This window comes from Acanthaster planci, linkage group LG13 (genome assembly GCF_054643075.1).
Source record: "Acanthaster planci isolate LZ-2023a linkage group LG13, COTS_SCS, whole genome shotgun sequence".
NCBI lineage: Eukaryota > Metazoa > Echinodermata > Asteroidea > Valvatida > Acanthasteridae > Acanthaster > Acanthaster planci.
This window is the reverse complement of record NC_141789.1, coordinates 16,357,111-16,380,716: the sequence shown is the minus strand read 5'-3', so window position 1 is coordinate 16,380,716 and position 23,606 is coordinate 16,357,111. Positions and strand designations below refer to the sequence as shown.

General features: G+C 39.3%; 2 protein-coding genes across 3 annotated transcripts; one reads left to right on the top strand and one right to left on the bottom strand.

Moving 5' to 3' along the window:
- The first annotated feature begins 1,700 nt into the window (after positions 1–1,700).
- Positions 1,701–8,244, top strand: LOC110973875 (uncharacterized). Of its 2 annotated transcripts, none has more exons than XM_022225069.2 (5): positions 1,701–1,845; positions 2,905–2,975; positions 3,272–3,348; positions 3,719–4,885; positions 5,292–8,244. In XM_022225069.2, exons 3-5 carry the CDS (start codon positions 3,289–3,291, stop codon positions 5,619–5,621), a joined length of 1,557 nt encoding a protein of 518 aa, XP_022080761.2. In that variant the 5' UTR covers positions 1,701–1,845; positions 2,905–2,975; positions 3,272–3,288; the 3' UTR covers positions 5,622–8,244. The 2 variants fall into 2 exon arrangements, with proteins under 2 accessions (XP_022080761.2, XP_022080762.2); XM_022225070.2 differs by lacking the exon at positions 1,701–1,845 and adding an exon at positions 1,876–2,690.
- cfap43 (cilia and flagella associated protein 43) lies at positions 7,244–23,501 on the bottom strand. Its single transcript, XM_022225064.2, has 33 exons — positions 23,330–23,501; positions 22,225–22,478; positions 21,867–21,963; positions 21,542–21,709; positions 20,937–21,313; positions 20,486–20,715; positions 20,064–20,180; positions 19,311–19,391; positions 18,922–19,174; positions 18,487–18,636; positions 17,983–18,167; positions 17,453–17,733; positions 17,041–17,218; positions 16,546–16,647; positions 16,215–16,292; positions 15,944–16,069; positions 15,549–15,653; positions 15,264–15,380; positions 15,023–15,070; positions 14,452–14,829; positions 13,763–13,933; positions 12,691–12,816; positions 12,356–12,475; positions 12,098–12,205; positions 11,756–11,931; positions 11,138–11,363; positions 10,905–11,017; positions 10,202–10,361; positions 9,873–9,946; positions 9,614–9,704; positions 9,182–9,262; positions 8,786–8,939; positions 7,244–8,528 (listed from the first exon to the last, which is right to left on the bottom strand). Exons 1-33 carry the CDS (start codon positions 23,356–23,358, stop codon positions 8,359–8,361), a joined length of 5,124 nt encoding a protein of 1,707 aa, XP_022080756.2. The 5' UTR covers positions 23,359–23,501; the 3' UTR covers positions 7,244–8,358.
- Positions 23,502–23,606: the final 105 nt, after the last annotated feature.

Genomic DNA, 23,606 nt, shown 5'->3' with positions numbered 1-23,606 from the left:
GAACGTTTGGAAATATAACGGCATTGCTTAGAATTAATGCATTATTTTGCATGCAGATTGGTTTCTTTTGAAAAAGGGACTATTCTGTAGCTTTGTTGTGAAAAGAAACGAGCCTTGTTACCAATGCTTGGGTATTATGGCCTCCACTGAATGACAGAATGGTTTCTTTCGTCGCTTGTTAAAGTGAACTTGATTTGCTTATATTCATATGGGAATATCATTGTCACCGAGCGTAGCAATTTTCTCTACCTTCTCGCTCAAACCACGCAACAGAATCCCTGAGTCAACATGTTGTCGAGACGGATCACGTCCGAGGGGAATGTTACACCTCTCGTTCCGAGGAAATACAAAGAGTGTCTTCATAAGATTGATTTTCAGCCTGACCCACGGGCTTAGCACATTTCCATCAACTGGGTGAAATGTTGACATATGTCATGTATGACATTTTGGTAAGCGCCAACAGCAGTGGCGTTTCCGAAAACGAAAGATCGGAGACCCTCTTCTTTCGTCCATGCATGCACAAAAATTAAGCTCCTAGATTGAAGCATACCGTTTAGTTTTGTTGAAAGATAGTTTGCAACATTTTATTCAGTCCCGGTATCATAATTTATACGTGTTTACATGTATATCCTACACAATCTATATACACGATATGTGTGCAGCATAGGTCTTCAGGACGCCAGAATGTGAGGGTATCATTTGACTTCTCTCGCCATCACAAAAAGCTGCCTTCCGTTTCTGCTCTCAAGAAAATGTTTGACTGGAGGGAGGGACGGAGATCAATCAAGTTGAAAGCCGGCACACGTGATGGGATTGCAAACAGGATATTATGAACATAATTATAAGTCATGGTGTAATGCAGCCTGGCCTGTTAGCAGATCGATGTTGGTAAGATAAAGATGGAATACAGGATAACTGTTCTGATCGGATATAATGTTGAAAAGGCCATGACGCCGGTTACTTTATAGATTACCGGTAGTTTGCACTTTTGTCTTCCACCAGCAAATTTTCAGTTTACATTTTTGTATGGTCGGTCTGTCAGTTTAATTCTGCCAGTTTCGGAATATTGAGTTCTATAGCAAAATTTAAAAAACGCTTTGTTCTTAACTGGTCGGCAAGGAAGGCCACAATGACCCCTGGGTATGATGTTCAAAAGCAGCAAGAAGTGGGGTGAGATAAAATATCCTTCACAGACACAGACAGTTCTACTGCGGTTAAGATGTTGGCGGCAGCTTTGCAGCCCCGCTATCGTTGATGGAGCACACCCAAATTATCAGTGTCCTTTGTGCCAGCTTAAGCAAAAATGTTTCAACTGAAAAAGAACTCTGCAACTGTTCTTTGACTCTGTCGGTTGCTGATCAGTGGCGTGATATTACAAGGTGCACCTCCCATACCCGCCCCCCCCCAGCGGATGCCTGTGTCCCCCCCCCATTTTTTCCGTTGAGATGCAGCTACAGGTTATTTCTTGTGTGCCCCCCTTGATTGAAATGTGTGTACCCCAGGTTGCTCCCCGCATGTAGCCCTAGCAACGCCACTGGTGCTGATACGGTGCTTAAAAATCCAGATAGGGCGAGTGTGGTACCGTAGCATCATCACGGCCGAAATATGGCGGTTTGGTTTCGCTGTATGCCGCGTCATAAAAGGAAGATCAAGAAAAGGCATTGCACTTGAGGGCGCTATCCATAAACGCTGCGGATCAATATGTGATCGGACGAGCTGAGAACTAGACGCTGTGGCGTGCGTATATATCCATGCAGCGCAGCTGGCTCTCAGAGACAAGAATTGCCAATAAGCCTACTGCCCTAACAAGCTTTGGCCAGGGTTAATCATTACATTTGCTGAAAAGTAAGTTATAAGTAAGTCGGTTATATTTAGAAAAAGTTCCATAATACAGACGCCCCTTGACACCCTTTGAGACTAGTCTGAAAATGTTTTAGTTTTCTGCCCTCACGTTAGGCCTACCTTGGTTTTGGCAATTAATTAAATGGCATTGCTTAGTTACAGATACTAGATAGGCCTATATAATTGCTTCCATATGTTTCATAAATTCTAAAACCATTTTAATTTGGACGGAGGCGTGCCACCGTCCCTCTGCTGCAAGAGGGGCGGGCTTGAGTCGTAAGGCGCCCAAAATGGACAGAGTGGATGCCTTCTCTGTGTTCTTCAACGTTCAGGTTCCTACATATCCCAAGGCGAAGTCCGGCCCAACTCTTCCTCTGTTCCCTAGAACTGTGGGGCCTGACGTCCGCGCCCCGGTAGCGGGGCAGACGTCGGACCCCACAGTTCTGGGGGTAAATCCTGCCCAACATGCCAAAGGCAATCAAGTTGGTAAAGCTGGGTTTTAATTTAATATTTTTTTTTTACATAGGCCCTGTATGGGCTACACACATGACATCCTCGGACAAACATTGGGTCGGTTAGTATAGGCCTACTTAGCATTTGTAAAATTCGAACTGTAATAACCCTGATAGGCCTAACACTATACGTAACAGTGAGTTCAAAGTCCTGTATTACTGTTACATAAAATCCAATCGTTGGCCTGCCCTGCCCTCGTACCTTAGCACAGTAAACTATGAAAGGTTGAACAATCATCCTCCACACAATGACTACCACTGGTACCAGGTGTTCACACATTTTCAGTTGACAGCAGTTTCTTTTTGTGTTCTGAATAACTTAAGTGACCGTGAGCAGTAAGTTATATTTCATCATGGTTCATTTTTCTTGTACTGTTGCAGATATGTAGGCACTTTATTTTTGTCTACTCAATATGAATACTATGTGACAGTTTAGTTTTTGCAGGTATGTCTGTGTAGACATTTCTGCTTAGAGAGATAATTATGAGCTTAAGGCTTGATCTGTGTCAACACAGTTTCCCACAGTAATCCAGACTTAACACTTATACAGGAAAAGGAAGGAAGACCGTTTGTAAAGACAACTGCAAGCATTTAAATGACTTCATTGCTTTTAAAACCAAGGTAAGTACTGCATATTAATTTCTTCAGCTTTGACATCAGTATAAATTTTACTATCATATTAGTTCTGGATTTACTTGAAAATAATGAGTTTATCTAAAAAAGTGATGTTCATACATGTGCCACAATAGTAAGGGGAGCATTAGTTTGTGACTGCCCAGTTTGAGCTAGTATTTGAAAAAAGAGAATGTCATCATTTGCCATGAAAAGAAAAACATAGCACCCAAGTTGGAACTGCAATATATAGAGGACGTGTTTTGCAGAAACAATTTTGTTCATTACTTCTTCCTGACTTGCAGCGAGAATATAAGACATCATGAGTTCTGTGGACGGTATTGTTGAACAGGATGTCAACAAGAAAACGAGTGATAACGGGGTGAGTTTAACAAACTTGGTATCAAGGGTGTGCTTATTGGATTTATTGAGATTTTCAACTAAAAATTATCTGTCAAAATATATGTACATGGAGACACCAATATCTAAATCCACCATGTTGTTTCCTTGCTTGTCTGGAAATGGAATGTAGGATACATTTGAAAATCGTAAAAATTCATTGATTTAAAAATTCTATTCAAACTGGAAGTATGAATATTGTTTATTGAAAAATACACGTGATTAAAAGTTGCATTCCTAGAGGAGTTCTGCATTGTTGATTGAATAGAAATTTAACAGTGATTTGTACATTCTTGTACAGTGTTTGTATTTCGTTGAGATCTGTAGGTTTCTCTGTTTTTTAATTCCAACAGTCCTGGCTAAGACGTCATGATGTCATTGCTTGGTTTCTGAATATTCTTTTCCTCATTGCTGTCTTGGGAGGTATGTTTGGGTTTGGTGCTCTTCGGGGCTGGAATGCAAACTCTGGCTGGACCCACAATGAGAGTTTGACATCGGAAGAGCGATTCTTACCTGAACCATTCATCGAAGAACCTGGTGTAAAAGGGCGTTATGGTGCTGATGCATCTGGTCGTTGGTATTATTGGAAGCTACCACCAGATCAAGTTACAGCATTGTCCAGGGCTGCTGTCTGGCTGTGCTATTCTTGTCATCAGTTGCTTATGTGGGGCTGTATCTTCTATGGTCAGAAAAAGAAGTTAGTTTGGCAGTCTAGTACAGCGCCTCGTTACTCTGGGAAACTGGAAACCTTTAATTATGTGGCACTGACTGTCAATGTTGTGTTTCACCTCTTACATTTTGGGCAAACCCACTGGACATATGATGCAACAGCACAAGATGTCTCAGTTGCTAGCTCTCAGAGCTCTGTCATCATGCTGATTGTTCTGGTCTTGGTGTTAGAATACCGTGATCGAGGTCTTGCATTTGGTTGGCCGACCGTCAGAAATACAGATCGTGTTAGTCGGTTCCTCCGTCTTCCTAATGGTACAGTGAATCTTCTACGCAAGTACCACGGCTATGCCTTTGCTTGGGCAGCTATCTATACCTTCTGGTATCATCCCATGGAGAATACCTGGGGCCATGCTTTTGGCTTTGCTCATACCTTCATCATCATGCTCCAAGGTAGTCTGATCTATACCAACATGCATTTAAATCGTTATTGGCGTCTAGTCTTGGAATCTTGGGTGATTATCCATGGTAGTATTGTAGCATCTCAGACAGGTGGCCCAGATCTCAATGGTACCCTTCTTTGGCCAATGTTTTGCTTTGGTTTTCTCTGGATTTTCACCATGACACAGCTTTATGGACTTCCATTCTGGAAGAAGCTTCCAGTCTGGGTTCGACCGACACCCTTTGTAGTGTACCTAGCAGCAACCATTGGGGTATACTCTACTCTTCCTGATCGTGAGGGACGCTACTGGGTGAGATTAAATGAGATCATCCGCATTCCAGGCATTGAGTACCTTGCTGCATTATTTACTTGGATTGTCATTGAGTTCTTCTTATTCATTGAAAGAAAGGTACGAGGAAAATTCTGGTTTTTGTTAAAAAATCTTTAAAAATTAAAGAGTTGTGAGAATGAAATGTATTCATCTTAATATATCTTACAGTTTAAGAACACAGATGTCCAAATTTAGTAGCAGACACATGTATGTGTAATAAATTGGACTTTATTTATCTACCTGTGAAATAAGAATTAGACTTTGATTTTGTTCTTTTATCAACCGATTTCTCAGTTCCAGAATGAAAATATACGTAAATGAGAATCCTGCCCAGCAACATTATAGACTTGCCTTATAGTTTGCTTATAATTTTGTATCATTTATTATGCATATGTACGTGAAAGTTTTCCCTTAAATATATTGGTGCTTTTCCACATTGAAATAACATCAAAGTAAAGAGTTATCTTTTGTTTTTTTCAACTAGGCTCAAGGCAATGGGAGACCAGACCCACTCAGCCCAGCACTTGAAGCTGTATATATCATGGCCGTTCTCTTTATCTATGTCTTGATGGTAGTACTTAGCATTCTCATCCAGACTTTAGACTTCCAAATTCCTTTATTTGTGCTGATGGTTATTCTTGTCTTCATCTTTATTGTGAGTGTATCTGTTTCCAATATGTTGCTGAAGCAGTGTTTCCGTCGACCTGCTGGTAAAGCTATAGTGGCACCTGACGATGATAAGAAAGACATAGCTACAACTACTTGTGATACCAGTGAAGAAGAGAAAGGCATGGAGAATTTAGCACTTGAGTAGAGGAATTTGAGTGGTAGAAAAAGTAAGAAAAAAATCACTTGAAAATATAATTCATTGTAGTTACAGTGTAGTTTTGTATACTGTTTTTGGTCAGATTTATGCCTTGACATTTCAGAATTTTAATTTTATTCCCTTGTGTAAAGCACTTACCAAAAACAGGTTGGTAATTCTAGTCATAATTTATTAAGTAGAAATTATGAAGAAAATTTTTAAAAGTGTAAAGTATAATTCCATTTTATGATGTAAAATTTGTCTTTCATGCAGAAATGTTAATGGCTGTATTTCCAACTTGGTTCTCAGGACTTGATTAAATTTGATACTTCTGCAGGATGACCAAATGTTGATATTTTGTGTATACTGTTAGTGCAGTGAAAAACTTGAAATTGTTGGCTGCCATGTTTAGTTACTAATGTGTAACAGTTCAATATTCCAAAAAGTATATTTTGTGTAAATTTGTTGTGATTGTAACGTGCAATCATTCGGGTATAGATATTAATTTGTATTGCATAAAAAAGCAAAAAAATTACAAAAGCTCTTAAATTTTCTGGGACGAATTCTCAGCAAGAAATACTACATGATGTTTCACTCAAGGGATTTTACTGTAGATGTTCTTGTGGTCATTACATCTGTTAGATTTAGCTTGCTTCTTTGTACATGGGTAATTCCAGAAATCAGGGGTCAGATTTATTTGTCTGACATATGATTTTGTATTAAAGTATATTATTATTTTGGGAACTGATATGCCATTATGGTTCTGGCACTTTGCATTAGCAAGAAAAATTGGGCACTGGGTTCTTTGGTGCAGTGAACTTCAGTTTTTGGTGAATAGTATATTTAGTTCTCATGTTTGTGTTGAAAAACAAATATACCGTCAGTAGCCAGTAAACTTCCACATAAGGTATGTATTTTAATTATGACCTTGTACACGCTAATGGAAGCTAGACTCATGGTCAGTTGAAACTATTCTTCAGCAAGCAGTGAAGCTGATCAGGGTATTACAATAATTTTTTGGGGGGGATGTTGAGCCTTACTAATTCTAGTACTGCTTCCGTGATAAGCATTGAATGCTAAGGGCTAGTTCTGGGCTGACCCTTTATCAGCACAGGACACAAATATTTTATCTTGATTTACATACAATCTGCTCCTGCTACCCACTGATGTTTTTTTTTGTCCAGAGTCAGAGTTGCCTTTTCAATTTGTCCTTGAGGAATGCGCACAAATGGAATGTGATTTATTTTTCTATTGTGTTCATTCTCACATGCAGGAAACAAAAGAACTCTCCAGGTTTTCCCATGACACCAGTCTGAATACCTTTCGTTGACCCATTTACTTATCAGTTAGTTGTCCAGTTCTTGTGCTCTGTATAGATTAGGAAATTGAACTGCACCAGTTGTTGAGGCTGTTTTGAGGTAACTGCTGGCATTATGCCATCAGTTGACTCCCCTAGACCAAGAGATGTTAGTGCACGGAGATGTGATACCTACGTCACTGTTGTACTTTGAAAGTCTATGACGCCATCTTCACTTGCATGTAAAAAATCCCACAGAACCACTCACAAATTGTTCCACTTTTGAAACTGAACCTTTTATGTTATACACAAAGAAGCAAAATGAAAACTACAGTTGAGTAATCATAAAGATTTTATTTTATGCAAACAGAAGGCACATGTATGTAAGTTCATGGACGGAATGTAGTCTTGCTAGTTGTTTCTTTGTGGGAAATGTAAATTATAATGCATATTATTGTGAATATTAGGCTGTGTCCAAATAACTTGGCTACGGCCAGAAATTACACATGAGTCTATGGCAGTGGCCGCGGCCAGTTCCCATTAAGTCATGTGTAAATTCCAGCCATAGCCAAGTGATTTTGACATGTCCATAGATATCTCAGGCAGTACAAAGCAGACTAGAATCAAATAGCTTACAACATTGGGAGAATGCACAATAGAACTTTAGTTTACAAGTATATAGTTTTCTAATAGAATATGAGAACATGTACATCCAAACCACCTGTTGCTTTTAAACCTCAAAGTTCACACTACTTCAGTAATTGATGAATTTATGGAGAAGCCAGGAAACCAAAGAATACAATGTGAAATACAAACATGTATTACAGCCAACAATTCTATATACAACATCCAACTGAAATATCAGTTAACCATGCCTCTAATGATTGGAACCACTGTTAAAACACTCATTGTAAAAGTTTAAATGTACACTGTACCAGTATTCAGTGTGGTCATGTATAATCCTTATTGAAGCAAGAAGCTGTTTTCTAAGGTTAAACTCAGACAGGCTGTAACACTGTATTCACCAAATTGCCTTGCTCATGTACTCACTGAACTGCCTTACAATCAAATAGTTCATCTCTCTTACCTGTATATTCTACTGCAATGTATTTTTCCATCTCCACTCTTTGTATCTTGCTTGTCATGACATTTTTCAATGTGCATACTAATACTAAAGATGGTCAACGTAAATTTTAATTGACAAAACAAACGTGGTATTTAGTTAATTACGATTTCTCCTGTTTTAACAATTGTCACAGATTATTTTTCAGGGATGAAGCAGGTCATTTACAAATGTTTGTAAAATAAACTGCCTTTGTGTGATGTCAATGAGAATCTACAACTTCCCCTTGTCTTTTTGAAAAAAAAATGTCTAGTGCCTGTGATATATTAACCCATCATATACAAAGCCTTCAGGGGACAAGACCAAGATGTTAGTAGCGTGAGTGTTCAGCGTTCCACTTGGACCAGTGCAGGAAATGTACGCATGCGAAGACGTTCAACCTCAGCTCTTAACACAGCAACTTCCTGAGCTTGTGCTTTAGCTAAATCGACCAGCTTCCGTCGCTGAACAATGTCCTTCATACGCTGAGCTGAACCACCAACATTCCGCATGGCAGCTGTCAAAAATGGAAGGAAATGTATCACAAATAAGAGTACGTATTTATTTGTTCATTTATGGATTTTCCTAACTTGTAGGATTTGTTTTAAAATGCAATGGAAATCATATTCCCTTAAATGATATACTGTCATGGCAATTTCTTGGTGTAGTTAGCCATCCCCCCCTCATTACAATGTGTGGACCTAGTATCCGACATCATTCTATCCATTCCCAAACTGGGTGTAAAATCCAATCCTGGTGTTTTTTTTCCCTCACCATTGACTTCATTAATGTGTTTTCTCTCAGCCACTGATACATTCATCTCTTCCAAGTCGTCATCCAGCCCTGCATTATTCTTCTCTTTGCTCCATATCGTGTGACGTAAACCTCTTAAAGTCTTCTTCCGTTCTTCAACAGCCTTCTCATGATGCTGAAATGCCGAAACACAAACCAATCAGACATTAATATTCATGGTGGGTAACTAGGTATTACGAAGCAAAGTGTGACTGAAATAGTTTTCACTGAATGAGTAAGGATCTGAGAACAAAAGCAGAAACAGAAAAAATTTCTCACAAAGCTTGACTATTTATGGCGTCGATCATGGTTTGACAGATTGGATATTTCTGTGAAAAACACTCCTTCATTGTTGCCAACAGGTGTAATCAAACTTACTGATCGCTGGTTCTCCAGAGTTGACTCCAACGTAGAGATCTCTTGTTGTCGTCTGGCTTCATGGTCTTCACTATGAAGAAACTGTCAACAAAAGATGCAGGCTCATAAATGACACCGTGAGAAAGCAACGGACACATCACAAGGAAATTTCAATGGACTTTCCTCAATATTGATACATAGTCATCACACATAACTGACAGAAAGGACATACATGCAGGTATACACCACTGACAGTCTGACACATGCTAATACCTGCATTCTGGAACCATGTCTTCCATTTTGAATGTTTATCAGAATGAAAATGATAGCCTCTACTCAGCTCGAGGCTGATACCAATCAGTCATTCAACATCAAAAGTTCTGATGACAAATCCACAATAAAGACTTGACAGTGTTATCTTCTCTACAAGGGAAGCATTAAAAGCCCACGTACAGTTTGAAGATCTCTGGAGACTTTGAGCATCTGAATGGTTCTCGCTTTGTTCAGTAAATCTTCGATCTGCATCACCATCTTTTTGTGCTCCCTACAAGAAAATAATTAACCTGTTAACATTTTCAAATAAAACCAAAATGTTGACATTTTTAATTAAGGTTAATAGTACAATCTATCCACCATTTGGAATAATGAAATTCTGAATAATCTATATTTAATCCCTGTTCACAATAATTTTACCACCTTGTATCCTACTTACCATTCAAGAATGTGAATTCCCTTCCTGAAATCTTTGCTCTCTGTCATAGCTGCAATCTTCTGTTCGCCAAGTTGCTGACGAAAAACAAGCCATTCAACTTGATTTTTATCATTTAAATAACGAAAGCTTTAATGGTCTGGAACAATTATATGCCTTCAAGACTCGATGACAGTACCAGAAAGTATCGCTGGTGTCAATAGTCTGCAATTAGTACCTCAATTGTTATCCTTTGCAATGAGTACATATCCTGATGGATCAATTCTGATCATTAGCTACCCAAAACATTGAGAAACTATCACTGAAGTCAGCGCACTAAAATGATTACATACCCTAATGGATCCATTGAGATCCTCTACAACTCCTCGATGGATCAAGATACTGTCACTGAAATCATGAATGAATGGTCCACTGTCCACTTCTACTTGACCTTGCTTCAACAGGAACTGTACATCCAGGTTACAGTTAAACTGAAAACGCTCATCTCGAAGCCTGTAGAAATACATGACGTTACTTAACATTTCAGCACCAGCTGTCAAAGTGGACACTATCATCAAGCTGAGGTGTTACCCTATTTGGACAGGCTGTATATCACAAACCTTGTGAAGTCTGACCAATCACAAGGCTTGTTCTAAAAGCCGCAAAGCATTGTTTCCATGACAGAGTGCTTTTCTTGAACGTCGGAGCACATGAACCAAAACACCAACCAGAACATTGTTTGCAAAAATTTGATTGACTGTGCAAAAAAAGACCATTACAGACATCATCTATACATTCTATCTTATCGTTTGTACCGATGCGATAAGAAATTCACTGTTGCCAATTTGAGATGTATAACATTAAAGTTGGATGAAAATTTCTGTATTTGGTGATGACCACTGAAACATAGCAAGTAGGGGTACGGCCCGGAAAAGGTTAATATACCCATATGTGATAATACTCCTGTCTGATCATGTAGCTTTCTATAGATTTATTTCAGCATTCATTTATTTCACTCTTGCTATTGCACATTTCATCAAAGAAATTTTGTTTCACCTGTTGAGAGCTTCGTTAGTTTCTTCAATCTCACTCTTCAATTTGTCATCTTCTTCTTGTCGATGTTGCAGGAAGGCATTCATGTCGGCTAACGTCAGAGCCTGAACCTTGACCTGATCAACAATCACAAGTATGTGTCATATCTAGTCATAAAGTCAGTATCCTATCAGAATTGATTCTTGAAATTGCACACTGACAACTATCTAGCAATCACTTTGTCCTTAGACACATACCTCCTGTTCACTCAGAACTTTAGTCCTTCGTAAATTACACAATCTAGTCCAAATGTGGGGTTCAATTCCTTCTGGACAATGCGACTCATGATCAAGCTCGTCCAGTCCTTTCATCAACACAACTGTTGTGTTGGACTGCCTTGCCGACAGAGGGCGCTCTCCGTATGGATTAGAGGGGCCTCCGGGGGTTTCTGATATAGATCCCTTGTGGTCTCTTCGCTGGCCTCTGCAACCATTTAATTCACACATGTGAGTGACTCAAATTTAAACACAAGTGTTTGAAACCCAAAGTTGAAGTGTTCTAAAAATCAAGTTCCTCTTGAAATAGTTCACAGTACCCGCTGTTACATCTGACTCGGACTGGCTAGCTGACCCCAGCAAGCTCGGAGATTGCGTCATTAAGATGTCTGCACTAGTAAGCAAGAGGTCATGGGTTCGAGTCCCAACCAAGTAAGCTTGTGATTTTTTTTCATAAGCTCTCAGACGAGCACGGAGTATACAGTGTTTATGAATAAGGGTAAAACCTGTAATTAAACTTAATTTCCTCTTTCCTATTTGTGGCCAAGGTTCACATCCCACTCAAACAAATGCTGCCATGCAGTGTCAATTCTGACCTACCTTGGCCTCCGACGATACAACTTGAACAACTGATCAACAAGCACAGCATGAACATCAGGAAACTCTTTGCGAAAATTCTTCTCCAAGACTTTATCTTCAGCAACCCGGATGTCGTAAGTGTCTCGGTAAGAGTCCACCATACGTTTGGCTTTCATCACAGCTTGCACAGTTTCTGCCTGAAAACAATTTCGAATAACAAATCATTCATCCCTGTGTCCAACAATGCATTTACATCAATCAAGCTGACGGTCTGAAGTCCCAATGTGACTTCAGTTTTCAATTAGAGACGCAATGTGAACTAAGAGACCAGTTTGAGATGGTGGCTGAGTGTGCTTGCCTTACCTTCAGAGCTTTCTTAGTTTCCAGTCTACGATTCAATTCCTCCTCCTGAGCATCCAACTCCTCTTCAATAAGAAGCTCTCGATTCAAACGTAGAATCTTCAGCTCTTCCTACGCAAAATAATTTATAAGATAACAAGTTATAACAGAATCACAATTATATAAGTCAAAATAAGGGTGGCATGTGGCCCACCAATAAGATTTAAGAACATGCACTTGTATCAAACGTTTTCAAGCAATGAAACACACCACTGGTTTTACCTGATAGATGACCATCTCTGTCTTAATCTTACGATGGAACAAGTCTGTCAGACGATCATCAAAGTTGGAAGTTGTGTCTGCGATGATGGTCTGTATCTTTTTCAGCTCAGCTTCAAGGGTCTAGAATCGTGAGAGAAAAACAGCTGGATTGATTGAAACTGAATCATACTTTCGTATTTATGTGGCTGTTTTGCGTTTTCATTTAATGACTGAACTTTCATTTGAGGACCGGCAGCAGAATAGCAAGTCTGTGAATAACAAAAGTCTGATTAACAAGATTTTATACAAGTCTGTGATATGGTCCATGTATTCCCAAATAATTGAGTACACTTTACCTTCCTATATTTCTCCCTTTCTTCATTGAGCTCCTTGACTTTCCTCTCATACTCCTTGTGTGCTTTTTGTTCATCTTCGGACCATTCTTCTTGTGCTTTGGCCATAAAGGTTGGAATGGGGATGTCCTGATGGGTACAAATAATTTCATCATTAACTTGTAATGGGTTGTCATTTATACAAACTTGGAAATTCTTGTTAACCACTTCGGACCGGGGCATTTTTCAACGTTGAGGATGCTGGGCCGGCATGACTATCATTTTTTCCGTTTTCAAAATCCTTCAACAATTCATCATTCCATTTAACAGTCGTTTATAGCCGCACAGAGTAATCTTCAGGCACTACTCTAAGTTGACAGGTGACCTTCATTGACGTCCGAATATTTCAGCCAGGCCTGCAGCCTTGTAAACAGAGCCCAGATTGTGCGGTGTTATACAGCTGTCTTTATGTTTATCTCTTCAGCTGTCTTTTGTTCACGAACCTGGCTCAGTGCACTGCTGACCTCTTTTCAATAGGGGCCAGATTAGCATGCAGCGGTGCTGTGTGGCTCATCGCTGCAGTGGTGGAGAGCTTTTGTCCCAGGTGGTAATCCGCTTGCTCTAAATACCCCAAACCCTGGTATATGGTTTCAAAATAACGCTGGATTATCACCACTTTTGAGAGTGAAAAATGCCGGTCATGCCCAGCAGCCTGGTCTTTTGTTCAGAGTACGGTCTTTTGTTACAGGGCCCTGTTTCCTTTGTCCGAGTTCGGAGACCCCGGCCACACATATAAACCATACGGCTCCGATCCTGGAGTCCCCGGCTGGTAGTGGTTAACAAGGAAAAGCAGTGAATGGTTCTATGCAAAATGTGCTTTATCCTAAAGACAAAGACTTGCTTAAATTAAATCAGATGGAACACTAATATCGGTGAAGATGAACAGTTTTATTATCCAAGTTGTATGCAAAACCTTCTTAAGTTTATCTCCAAGACACCACCCTTGTCACAATTGTTTTGCTCCCTTATGCTATAATTTCCCATCCCGATACCATCCAACTTATGCAATTTCAACTTATCTCACGTAAATTCTCACCTTCTTAAGTTCATCTTCTTTCTTAATCTCCAGGACCCCACCCATCATCATATCCAGAGCCCTTTCTCTAGCATTATCTCCTTTCTCTCGTAGCTTCCTTTCTGCCTCTTCAGCTGCTTCTTCCTCCATCTTCTTCCTCTGCTCAGGAGTGATGAACTTTTCGACTTTGACCTTTTGACCCAGAGATGAATCATAAGACAGAATGTACACGGAAAAAAAGGACTGAATTCTCCTGAACCTTAATACCACAATACAAAATAATATTGGTAAACATAACAACAGTCAGGGAGTCAGGTTAGCGTAGTGGTTCTTTCCTTGCCTTCCACTGCTGAAGCCTGGGTTCAATTCCCGGCTTGGTCCACACATGAATTTGGTTTCAGTTCCTACCTAATGGGTTTTACCCAGAATATTCCTCTAGGGTTTTCCTCCCACCTCTAAAACTGTAACTGCTTCTTTGTTTTGTCAGGCTTGCGAGCTACAGTGCCTGAGGCACTTTTGAGGAATCCTTGGTGTCATTTCTAGAAATAATTAATAATAATAGAAAAATTAATAAAAGTGCTTCAGTGGAACAAAGTGTTTATGTACTGAGAACACATACATTAATCCAGTCCGTTTCTGTGTTACAATGTCAGATTATTCAATTCTGTTCACAGAATTTGATTTCTTCAATTCCTTTTCTCTGTCTTTACCTCACTGTCTTCCACAGTCAGTAGTTTCTCCGGCTTCTCATCTGTATCCATCTGTGGTTTCCACACTTCCTCTGTACTAATAAGATCCTCCATGATCTTCAAGATGCGTTGATTTCGATCACTAATTCGAGTAATCTCTTGTTCTTTTGCCCGGTAGACCTCATCAAAGTCCTTATTAAAGGCCATCTTGATGCGGTAGATGGCATCTTGTAGGAGGATGATTTGGTTGCGTTTCTGTTGGCGTGTATGTAGCTCAAACTGACTATAGAAAAGATCATTAGCTCCTCCATACTGAGCGCCAAGACTGCCGATGGTTGAAGGTTGCTCAGTTCCATCTCCTTCTTCAGATTCATCATCAGCATCTTCAGCATCACTGGGCTAAAGTCAGAAAAAATCATACAACCTAGCAAACGTCCGACAACTATACATTCTGATTTTAACACTCCTTGATTAAATTCAATATGTAAACATCACTACATTTGAATGACTACTGTTCAGGAAAATCTGATTTACATATTACATGTACAGACTGAAAGTCCAAATTAAAATGAAGTCTCCTTAAACCACTGACCTTAGCATTGTTTCCTTTTGGTTGAACCTCGATAATCTCTTTCCTTGCCTGTAATAAAAATAAAGAACTCTAACTATGCAAAGGAATACGGTGCATTATTGTGGCCCAACGACCACTCAACAATCCCAGGTAATCTTAGGTAGAAAGTCACTGAAATTTTACAACACAAATTTCTGTTTGAAGATGGTTACATACTTTAAGAATGTCAAGCACAAAAACTTTTTCTGAGTTGGTGACTTACAGCCATTTCAGCCGTCTCTATCTGCCTCATCTTGGTGACAAATGTCAGCTCCTCCTTCTCCTTCTTAGTTCTGTCTCTCATTGGATAGTTACCAACCTCTAAGTTCATATGGAAAGCCTAGTGTGACAAACAACCAAAGAAAGTTTTACTGGAGATGGATGTGTCATATAATATATTGTATAAAGGCCACCAAAGCTTGTTCACACGGAAAGCCCGTGAGGTAATGCTTCGTTGTGTAGTCCTGTTAGATTAAGAGAACATAAATCTTCCTATCTGGAGTCTTACCTTGATGCTACGACCTTTGACCAGCATGGAATCCCAACACTCATTTTTAATAACCTCTCTCAAGTAGGTCTTTGCTAGATCTTCAAACTCCATATTGGTTCGCATCTGAAATAAACAAGATGATTTTTAATAATCAATCTACATTTACACCTATCAACAAGCATTAAAGGCTCACTTATGGTTTTAATGAAATGACTGTGACTATGTACGTAAGAATGCTGTGGGAGAAGAGGCAAATAGCTATGCCAAATAAACAGACAAGAAACATTGATAGCAGCTGGATTCAAACCTCCTACCCTCACATCTTAAGTAACAATGCTAACCATTTAGCTATGTACTGAATAAAGCAACAATGAAATGCTTTCAACATCAAGAGCCGGTTAAAGGAGTCTTACCTCTTGGACTTTGGCTTCTCCTTCTTCCTGCAATCTCTGCTGCTCTTCAGAGTCTAGATTGAACTCATCATGTCCAAGCTGCTCTATATCAGGCAACGTCTCGTTGTCCTTCATCATGCTTTGAATCTATGATCATATCAAAGATGTGTGTAGACATAATAACCACAAATATTATTTAACTGACTTAGTTCCTATCCAAATCAACTCTTCCCAAATCTGCTAAAATGGCTTTCCTGACGGAGATGAAAAAGCTGAATACATATCTACTGACCGTTCTCCTCAGCTCTCTGATGTCACTTCGAAGTGCTGACTTGAGCTCAGAATATTGATTGTCCTCCTCCCGCAAGGCCTAAGGGGAAATAAAATCTTGATCAAGAATCATGAAATGTTGCAAGGCATAATGTACAGTTGCCTGCTTGAGTTTCCCTGTTTCCTCTTCTGTAGTGTCATACATTAAATTGCTTTATCATTGTCAAGGAATAGCTTACTTTAAAAGAAGTAAACAAATCTCTAACGAGGAGAAAACTGTTTTGACTTTATATGCTCTCATTATTTTAATGAGCAAAGCAAATAATCTGTCTGATTGGATTGGATGAACTCACTTCCATTTCTTTGACATCCATCCAGGTTGGGTCAGATGCCAACGTTGGTGTTGGTGTTACATATATCTCATCCTTCTCTATTGCAAGCTCAATACCAGTTTTCTGTAGAGAATGAACAAAAAATTTATTCTGAATTCAAGAGCACTTTAAACATCACTTTTATTTGATCTAATTACCATCATCACTGAAGACCCTCTATTTTTTAACGATATCTTTGATTTGGCATAATTTAAAGAGTTGGGTCATGGGATGGTACAATGTTGTCAAGTTATTCAAACCAGGTAAGATTTTAAACCTTTAGAATAACTCCTTTTGAGCAATTTCCTGGCCATACTTTAGATTTCACAAATTATGTCCACAAAATATAAAGCTAATAACAAATTCCTCTTTCACATTGCCTCAATTTTATAAAGATCATCGTCGCTACAAAATAAAACATACTCATCATAAATGGTTTGTGCTTTTAAAACAAATTAATGTAATGGTTTGTTTTACCTTAGGTCCCTGGATATCAGACACTGAACGTGACATAGGAGTGGACATTGTTTCATTCCAATCAGGCATAGCACTTAGCACCTCATCTTCACGTTTACGAATGGCATGTAGCATTGCATTGTGGGATCGAGCAGCTTCTATAGCTGAAGTAGCCTTACTACGGCCTGTACTGCTGTAACTGAAAGATGATTTATCCTTGTATTAGCCCAAATTTAGTCTAGATTGCATTGAGATCATTTCAAACATCCAATTCAATTAAATATGTTTGTTTCCTACAAACACAATACGGTTTCAACTTCACAAACAATATTCAAGCAAATTTTAAAGTTACTATAAATGTATTGAAGAACATAAATTTGGATATAGATTTTAAAAAAGGTGTAAGAAAAGGGCAGAATGAAGTCCAACTTACTTCCAAGTGTAGCATGACAATATCCCATCTTGTGCCCCGCAGGTCAAGACAGACTGTGCATCAGTAGACAGACACACCTGCTTGACTCCACCAGTACAGAAGCTGTGTGCTTGTACAACAATGGGTCGATCTAATGCCCCTACACCACGTACTAAGACATGTCCATCAGGACTACATGATGCAAGCCATTTCTGATGATGAGATAGGATGAGTGAACCACCAGGTAGATCATGGCCAGGGAACTCGCCTTGGGGTTGCAAGTACGATGCCTTGTTATTGGCCTGGAAATCAAAACACAAAATATGAAGGATGACAAAGGAAGTTGTATCTTGGACAATTAAACAAAGTTCCAGTAAAAAAATTCACAACTTGGAATATATTGAGTCTGAAATTTCTGTTGCAGGGTCAAACCCAAGGGCAGTGAATGAGAGTTGTTAAACTGTCTATGCAACAAAACCTGTTAACTTGTTAACCAATTCACAGTTCTGCGAACCAAATGTAACGGGATGATGGAGTTCTTCTGTTTTTACCTTCTTGGGTGCTTCTTCAGGTAGAACCAGCTTGTGTAACTGTTTAGTATCGTAAGCAATGGTGTAGAACACATTCCCAGTGGTCAAAGCAGCACCAATGCAAGGCACAGAAAAGTTTAAATTCATCTTTTGGATGGAATCTTCTTTGAAATCACACTTAGCACTGGCCAGGAAATTGTCAATATCTGTGAAAACACAAATTACAAAAATGTGTGTCATGATCTGGTCTCACTAAACAACTTAGCTGTTATGCTATACTTTAAGAATTCTTCAATTAGCAAAAATGTTTTGGTGTAGAGGTGTCAATAACTTATTTATGCTTTTACATATTAAGCACAAACAGTTATACTTTGTCATTAATTTAATTTAGTTTCTGAATTTATTGACTTTTGGAAAGAACAGCTCTTTGCAAACAATTTGTTAAAATATTTTCTATGCTTCATCTTCCCCTGTAATGGAAACTCCATTTTAAACAAAAACAATGTGCAAGACCTTTGAACCTACCTTGTGGCAGGTCATTTGGGAGGTCAAACTGACAACACTTATTAGCTCCTTGGGTCACATCTGGAGTAGTATTGGATGTCACCAGTACTTTGACTGGTCCATGCTTCTCTGATGTATTGGTAGAAATAGCCACAACAAGCCCTTCGATAGCTGGAAGACAAAGACGATAATTGCAAGAATTGGCAAGGGAGACTGATCTTGATGACAGCTGGTTGCAAACTTTCAAGACATTTCAAATGTTTAGAAGCAAACAACTTCACGTTGGTGCTTTGGACCTAAATTATTATTAAAAAATTGTTTGGGAGGGCATCTGTTTACACCTGTGACAAAACATCTACAGTTTTTAAGAGTCCATAACATGATCAATACTGGACTAAGAAGATCAACAAAGCAAGGACCAATGGAATTACTGCTGAAGGTTATGTGATCACTCACGTGTTTGGCCGAGAATCTTAAAACTTGATGATGGCCTAGCATTAACCACAAACACATGGCCATCATCTGCCCCCGTGAAGAGGTACCGTCCCTCCTCATCATAAACCAACTGCTGGACAGGAGTCTGATGGATGTGAAGACGTTGTATGATGCGAGGATTATCCACATTGGATAGATCAAGGAAGAAAACATGACCACTCAGGGTTCCCACAGCAATGCAATGAGATGATGGGCAGCTAGCAAGGCATGAAGCCTATCGAACAACAAGGAAAAAAAAATCTCTATCATGACAGCATAATTTGTGTTAGGCATAGTTTCATTAATAATAATTGAAGGAAAGTATCTGAAGGGTAACAGGTGACTGGGAAAGGTTAAATGTTTCTACTTACTGGTTTGTTGAGTGAAAGACTGGATAAGAGCTTGTTGTCTTCCATACACCAGATTTGAACTTCTCCGTTTTCTCTCACAGACTGACAGACAAAAAGATCAATTCAGTCACATTATGAACTTCTCCGTTTTCTCTCACAGACTGACAGACAAAAAGATCAAATCAGTCACATTATGAACTTCTCCGTTTTCTCTCACAGACTGACAGACAAAAAGATCAATTCAGTCACATTATGAACTTCTCCGTTTTCTCTCACAAACTATCAGACAAAAAGATCAATTCAGTCACATTATGAACTTCTCCGTTTTCTCTCACAGACTGACAGACAAAAAGATCAATTCAGTCACATTATGAACTTCTCCGTTTTCTCTCACAGACTGACAGACAAAAAGATCAATTCAGTCACATTATGAACTTCTCCGTTTTCTCTCACAGACTGACAGACAAAAAGATCAATTCAGTCACATTATGAACTTCTCCGTTTTCTCTCACAGACTATCAGACAAAAAGATCAATTCAGTCACATTTTGAACTTCTCCGTTTTCTCTCACAGACTAACAGACAAAAAGATCAATTCAGTCACATTTCTCACTACATGTACTTTCATTTCAAATCCTGCATGAAATTATCTTGCTTCTACAATACTTATTCTTAAAAGTATGATCTTCTTTTTTGACTATGGTTTAATTTTCAACTCAGTGGGAGTAGCGACATTCTACTCTCACTATCCACAACCATAGCCATATGATCTTACCACACAATGTTGAGTACCAGGTGCCAACATTGCTACAGCAATGAAGATACCATTGTGAGTATCAATCAGCGTATCAGCGGTGCCTGGATTACTATGATCATAGAGATGAATACAGCCCTGACAAGAAATAACACAACACAGAAGATTACTCCTGATTTTTAACAATACCATAACAGCAACTCATACTAAAAGATTTATTCAAAAGTTTTAAAAGGTTTTACCTTGCTTAGTCTTGACAAAAATCTCTGTTACCTCTAAGAACAATTCTTGGATCAAAATGAGTGGCCATTTTGAATACACTTCAGAACCTTCCTTTCATTGACCTGTGTTCAACAATTAGTCAATTATGAAACATCTTTACCTCAACAGACTTGTAATCAAGTTTAAAACAAAACTAAGGGGGTATAGGGAACTGGGGCTACCTTGGGGCTGCCAATAGCCAGCTTGCTGTAACTGGGAGACCAACAAAGTGATGATATAGCTGCCCCACTACTCCAGCTATCCAGAACCTGTACCACACCATGAGCTACATCTAAGCAACGTAGGATCCCATCTTCACCACCAGCAAAAAGACCTTCGCGATGAAGAGCTAGACAGTTCAAAGTGCCTTCCTTGATAGACAGACTCTTGCTTGCTGATTTGGTTTCTTCCTCTGTTGGGTTACAAGTGGTAATACAAATCTAGCCCTTCTAAGTTATTTACATAATACAGTTCTGAGACTTCCTGTTCATTTCAGCCATGGGGAATCCAAGAGCATGTGATGTATGAAATCATTCAGAAGTAATTGTTAAATCCTACAATGACCAGGGAGAAGACACAAAAGTTAATAGAAAATTGCAAATTGACATGATCACTATTTTTTTCATAACCTACCATCGGGGACAGGTGCCATTCTTGACAGAGCTTCAGCTGATAGTGCTCTTGAGGCTACAGAACCTTTCCTCTCATCAGGATTATACATCATGGTCACCACCTGAGTCTCTGTGTTATATTTCAGCAACTGACCTCCCTCGCATCCACAGTAAACATCCCCAGTTGTTGTCCAGCACATTGACGTTGGGGTAACCTTCCTACGATTCTCATCAAAGTTTGCATCAAAGGTCTCTGCTTCTTCTCCAACCAGACCAGCAATTGCTGACTTGTCTGGATCGATTTTAAAGAGTCCTCCTTCGGTAGGAGGTCTGTCTGGAACATCGTCTACTCTCTTGGGTCTAGTTTCTGCCTCATCACAGTATGGAAGCCTGGCTTTGCTGTGGTTCAAGTATCAAAGGCACTTGTTACTCAGGCTTTTACTTGGCACACCAACAGCACTCCAATTTATTATTTGTGAAGTGAATTTCCAGCCAATAGGCTTCAAGAATACAAATATCAGTTGCAATCAATTGGCCATCCAGGGTGCATTTAAGGATGTATTCAGTGGCAGTACAAATGAATACTGGTGGTACGAGACTATCTGCAAGCCAAGGAATATTACTTACCTCGGTACAAGTGAGTAGAGCTTATCAGCCTGTTCAATGGTCCACACAGTCAGCTGCTTAGGACCAACGACACAGAGTTTGTGCCAGTCAGTAGGATTGAAGGAAACATTACTGGCTGGAAGACCCCACATTGATTTACTGCACAGCAATGAACCTGTCTCCCAATTCCTAGATAGATGATGTAACAATTTGACATGAATAGTCTATTGATAATGTTATCTTACTTACACTCCATACAGTCATATACTTTATACTTAGAATATGAAAACAGTGGCTACAATACAGCCTTTGCTTAACCTTTCAGATTTGTAATTAAAATACTTACCAGAGTGTCAGTGTAAAGTCAGGAATAGCTGAGCAAGTTGCAAGATATGGATGTGTGTGTGAGAATGCAAGAGCACTGTACTCCAACTTAGTCCCCCCTGCAAATTAAAGGAACAAAAACTAGGTAATATTTTGCTTTAGAAATGACGAAATGTAAATTTGTTTAAATATCAGTACTGAATAACAGGAATGATTCAAACGCAACCACAAAATTGTGGGTTTTCCTGAAGTAGGAAGTTTTTTAAGTCCTGGAAACTCACAAACCAAAGAGTGTAATCTTTGAATCTGGGTTTACCCATATCACCAGCAGTAACCTCATGATCACAACATTACCATTATTACTTAATACACTAACTAACCTTGACAGATGGCTTTCTGTGTGAATCCAGGATAGGAAAAGACAAAAATCCTTGGGTTCAGGCACATTTCAGAGAATGCAACAAGATGCATACTACCACTGACAGTAAATACTCCAATGCCTTGCCCTGGTGACGGATGGATAGACTCACGATGTGTAGTGACATCAATGAACTTGATACCATTGCTGCATACATGGCATACGGTGTTACGATTGATGAATAAGGCATCTGAGCCACCATAGCCTTGTGCCCACCTAGGTTTTGACACACAGAAAAGATTCAAACCATTGTAGAGCAGTTTGATGACTATTCCCACCAATATTAAGCCAATATTAAATTCTGAAATTTCAATTTAGGCCCAAAGTTCTTCCAATTAGCAACAAATACGCTAAGCCTTGTCCTTTTGGGAGGGACAGTCTTAATTCTGCAAACGTTATGGTTAAGCTCTAAAAATATTGTCAAATAGACAATGCAACTGGAATTTGGTAAATGTTCCTAGTATGACATGGCAAGAAACCATTGAAAATGTGAAGAGCAATCCCTCTAGGCCCTATAACTAGAAATTTGACTTGGGGCTAGGCCCGTTCCCTTGTCCCGACCACAACTTGGTGAGAAATTTGTCAAAAGCAATTCTCACTGTCGGCATGACGTCACTTTGGCCTTTTGCCACACCACAAAGGGACAAAATTCCCCTTCCCGCATTTTGATGCTAGGCCTAGGCAGAAATACACTGCCAGGCAGTGCCACTCCACTGGCACTAGTTCCCCACATAGCATGGCCTAGCCTTAGGCTTTTCACTATGACATAGGAGGCCTAAATCATTGACCACAAGAAATTAGTGTAAGAATAAAAATGTAAACATTACAAATTCACTGTTGGAAGTGGTCTCCATCCCCCATTCAGCAAACCTACCCCCCCCCACCGTTAAGACTTCCCTCTCCACTGACCCTTCAATGACGGTAGGCCCTACAGTGTTTGGAACTAATGTTAGGCATAAATCGGAAGGCAGATCTGATAGGACCTTGAGTTGACCCTAAGACACTGAACATGTTGAAAGAAATTCGTCTCTCAGTACACATTTATATTTTGTTTGTCAGCTACTTACGTTAATTCTAACGTTCCAATGTTATCCATATCTTGTATATGAACCACAAAATCTTTGTTTTGAATCGCACACTAACTTTAATGAAAATTTATTTTTCTTGCAAGCTGCAGAATCCAATTGAAATAAGTCCGAATTGAGTCCATGCATTACGTGCGTTCTCTGTTGCCAGGACATTAGCTGGTACTTCGTATTCATTGTTTAGATAAATAGTATCTTGGTTACCAGTTAAATTTCAGATCCCTGACGTACTAAATGGTAACGATGCAAATGTTAACAT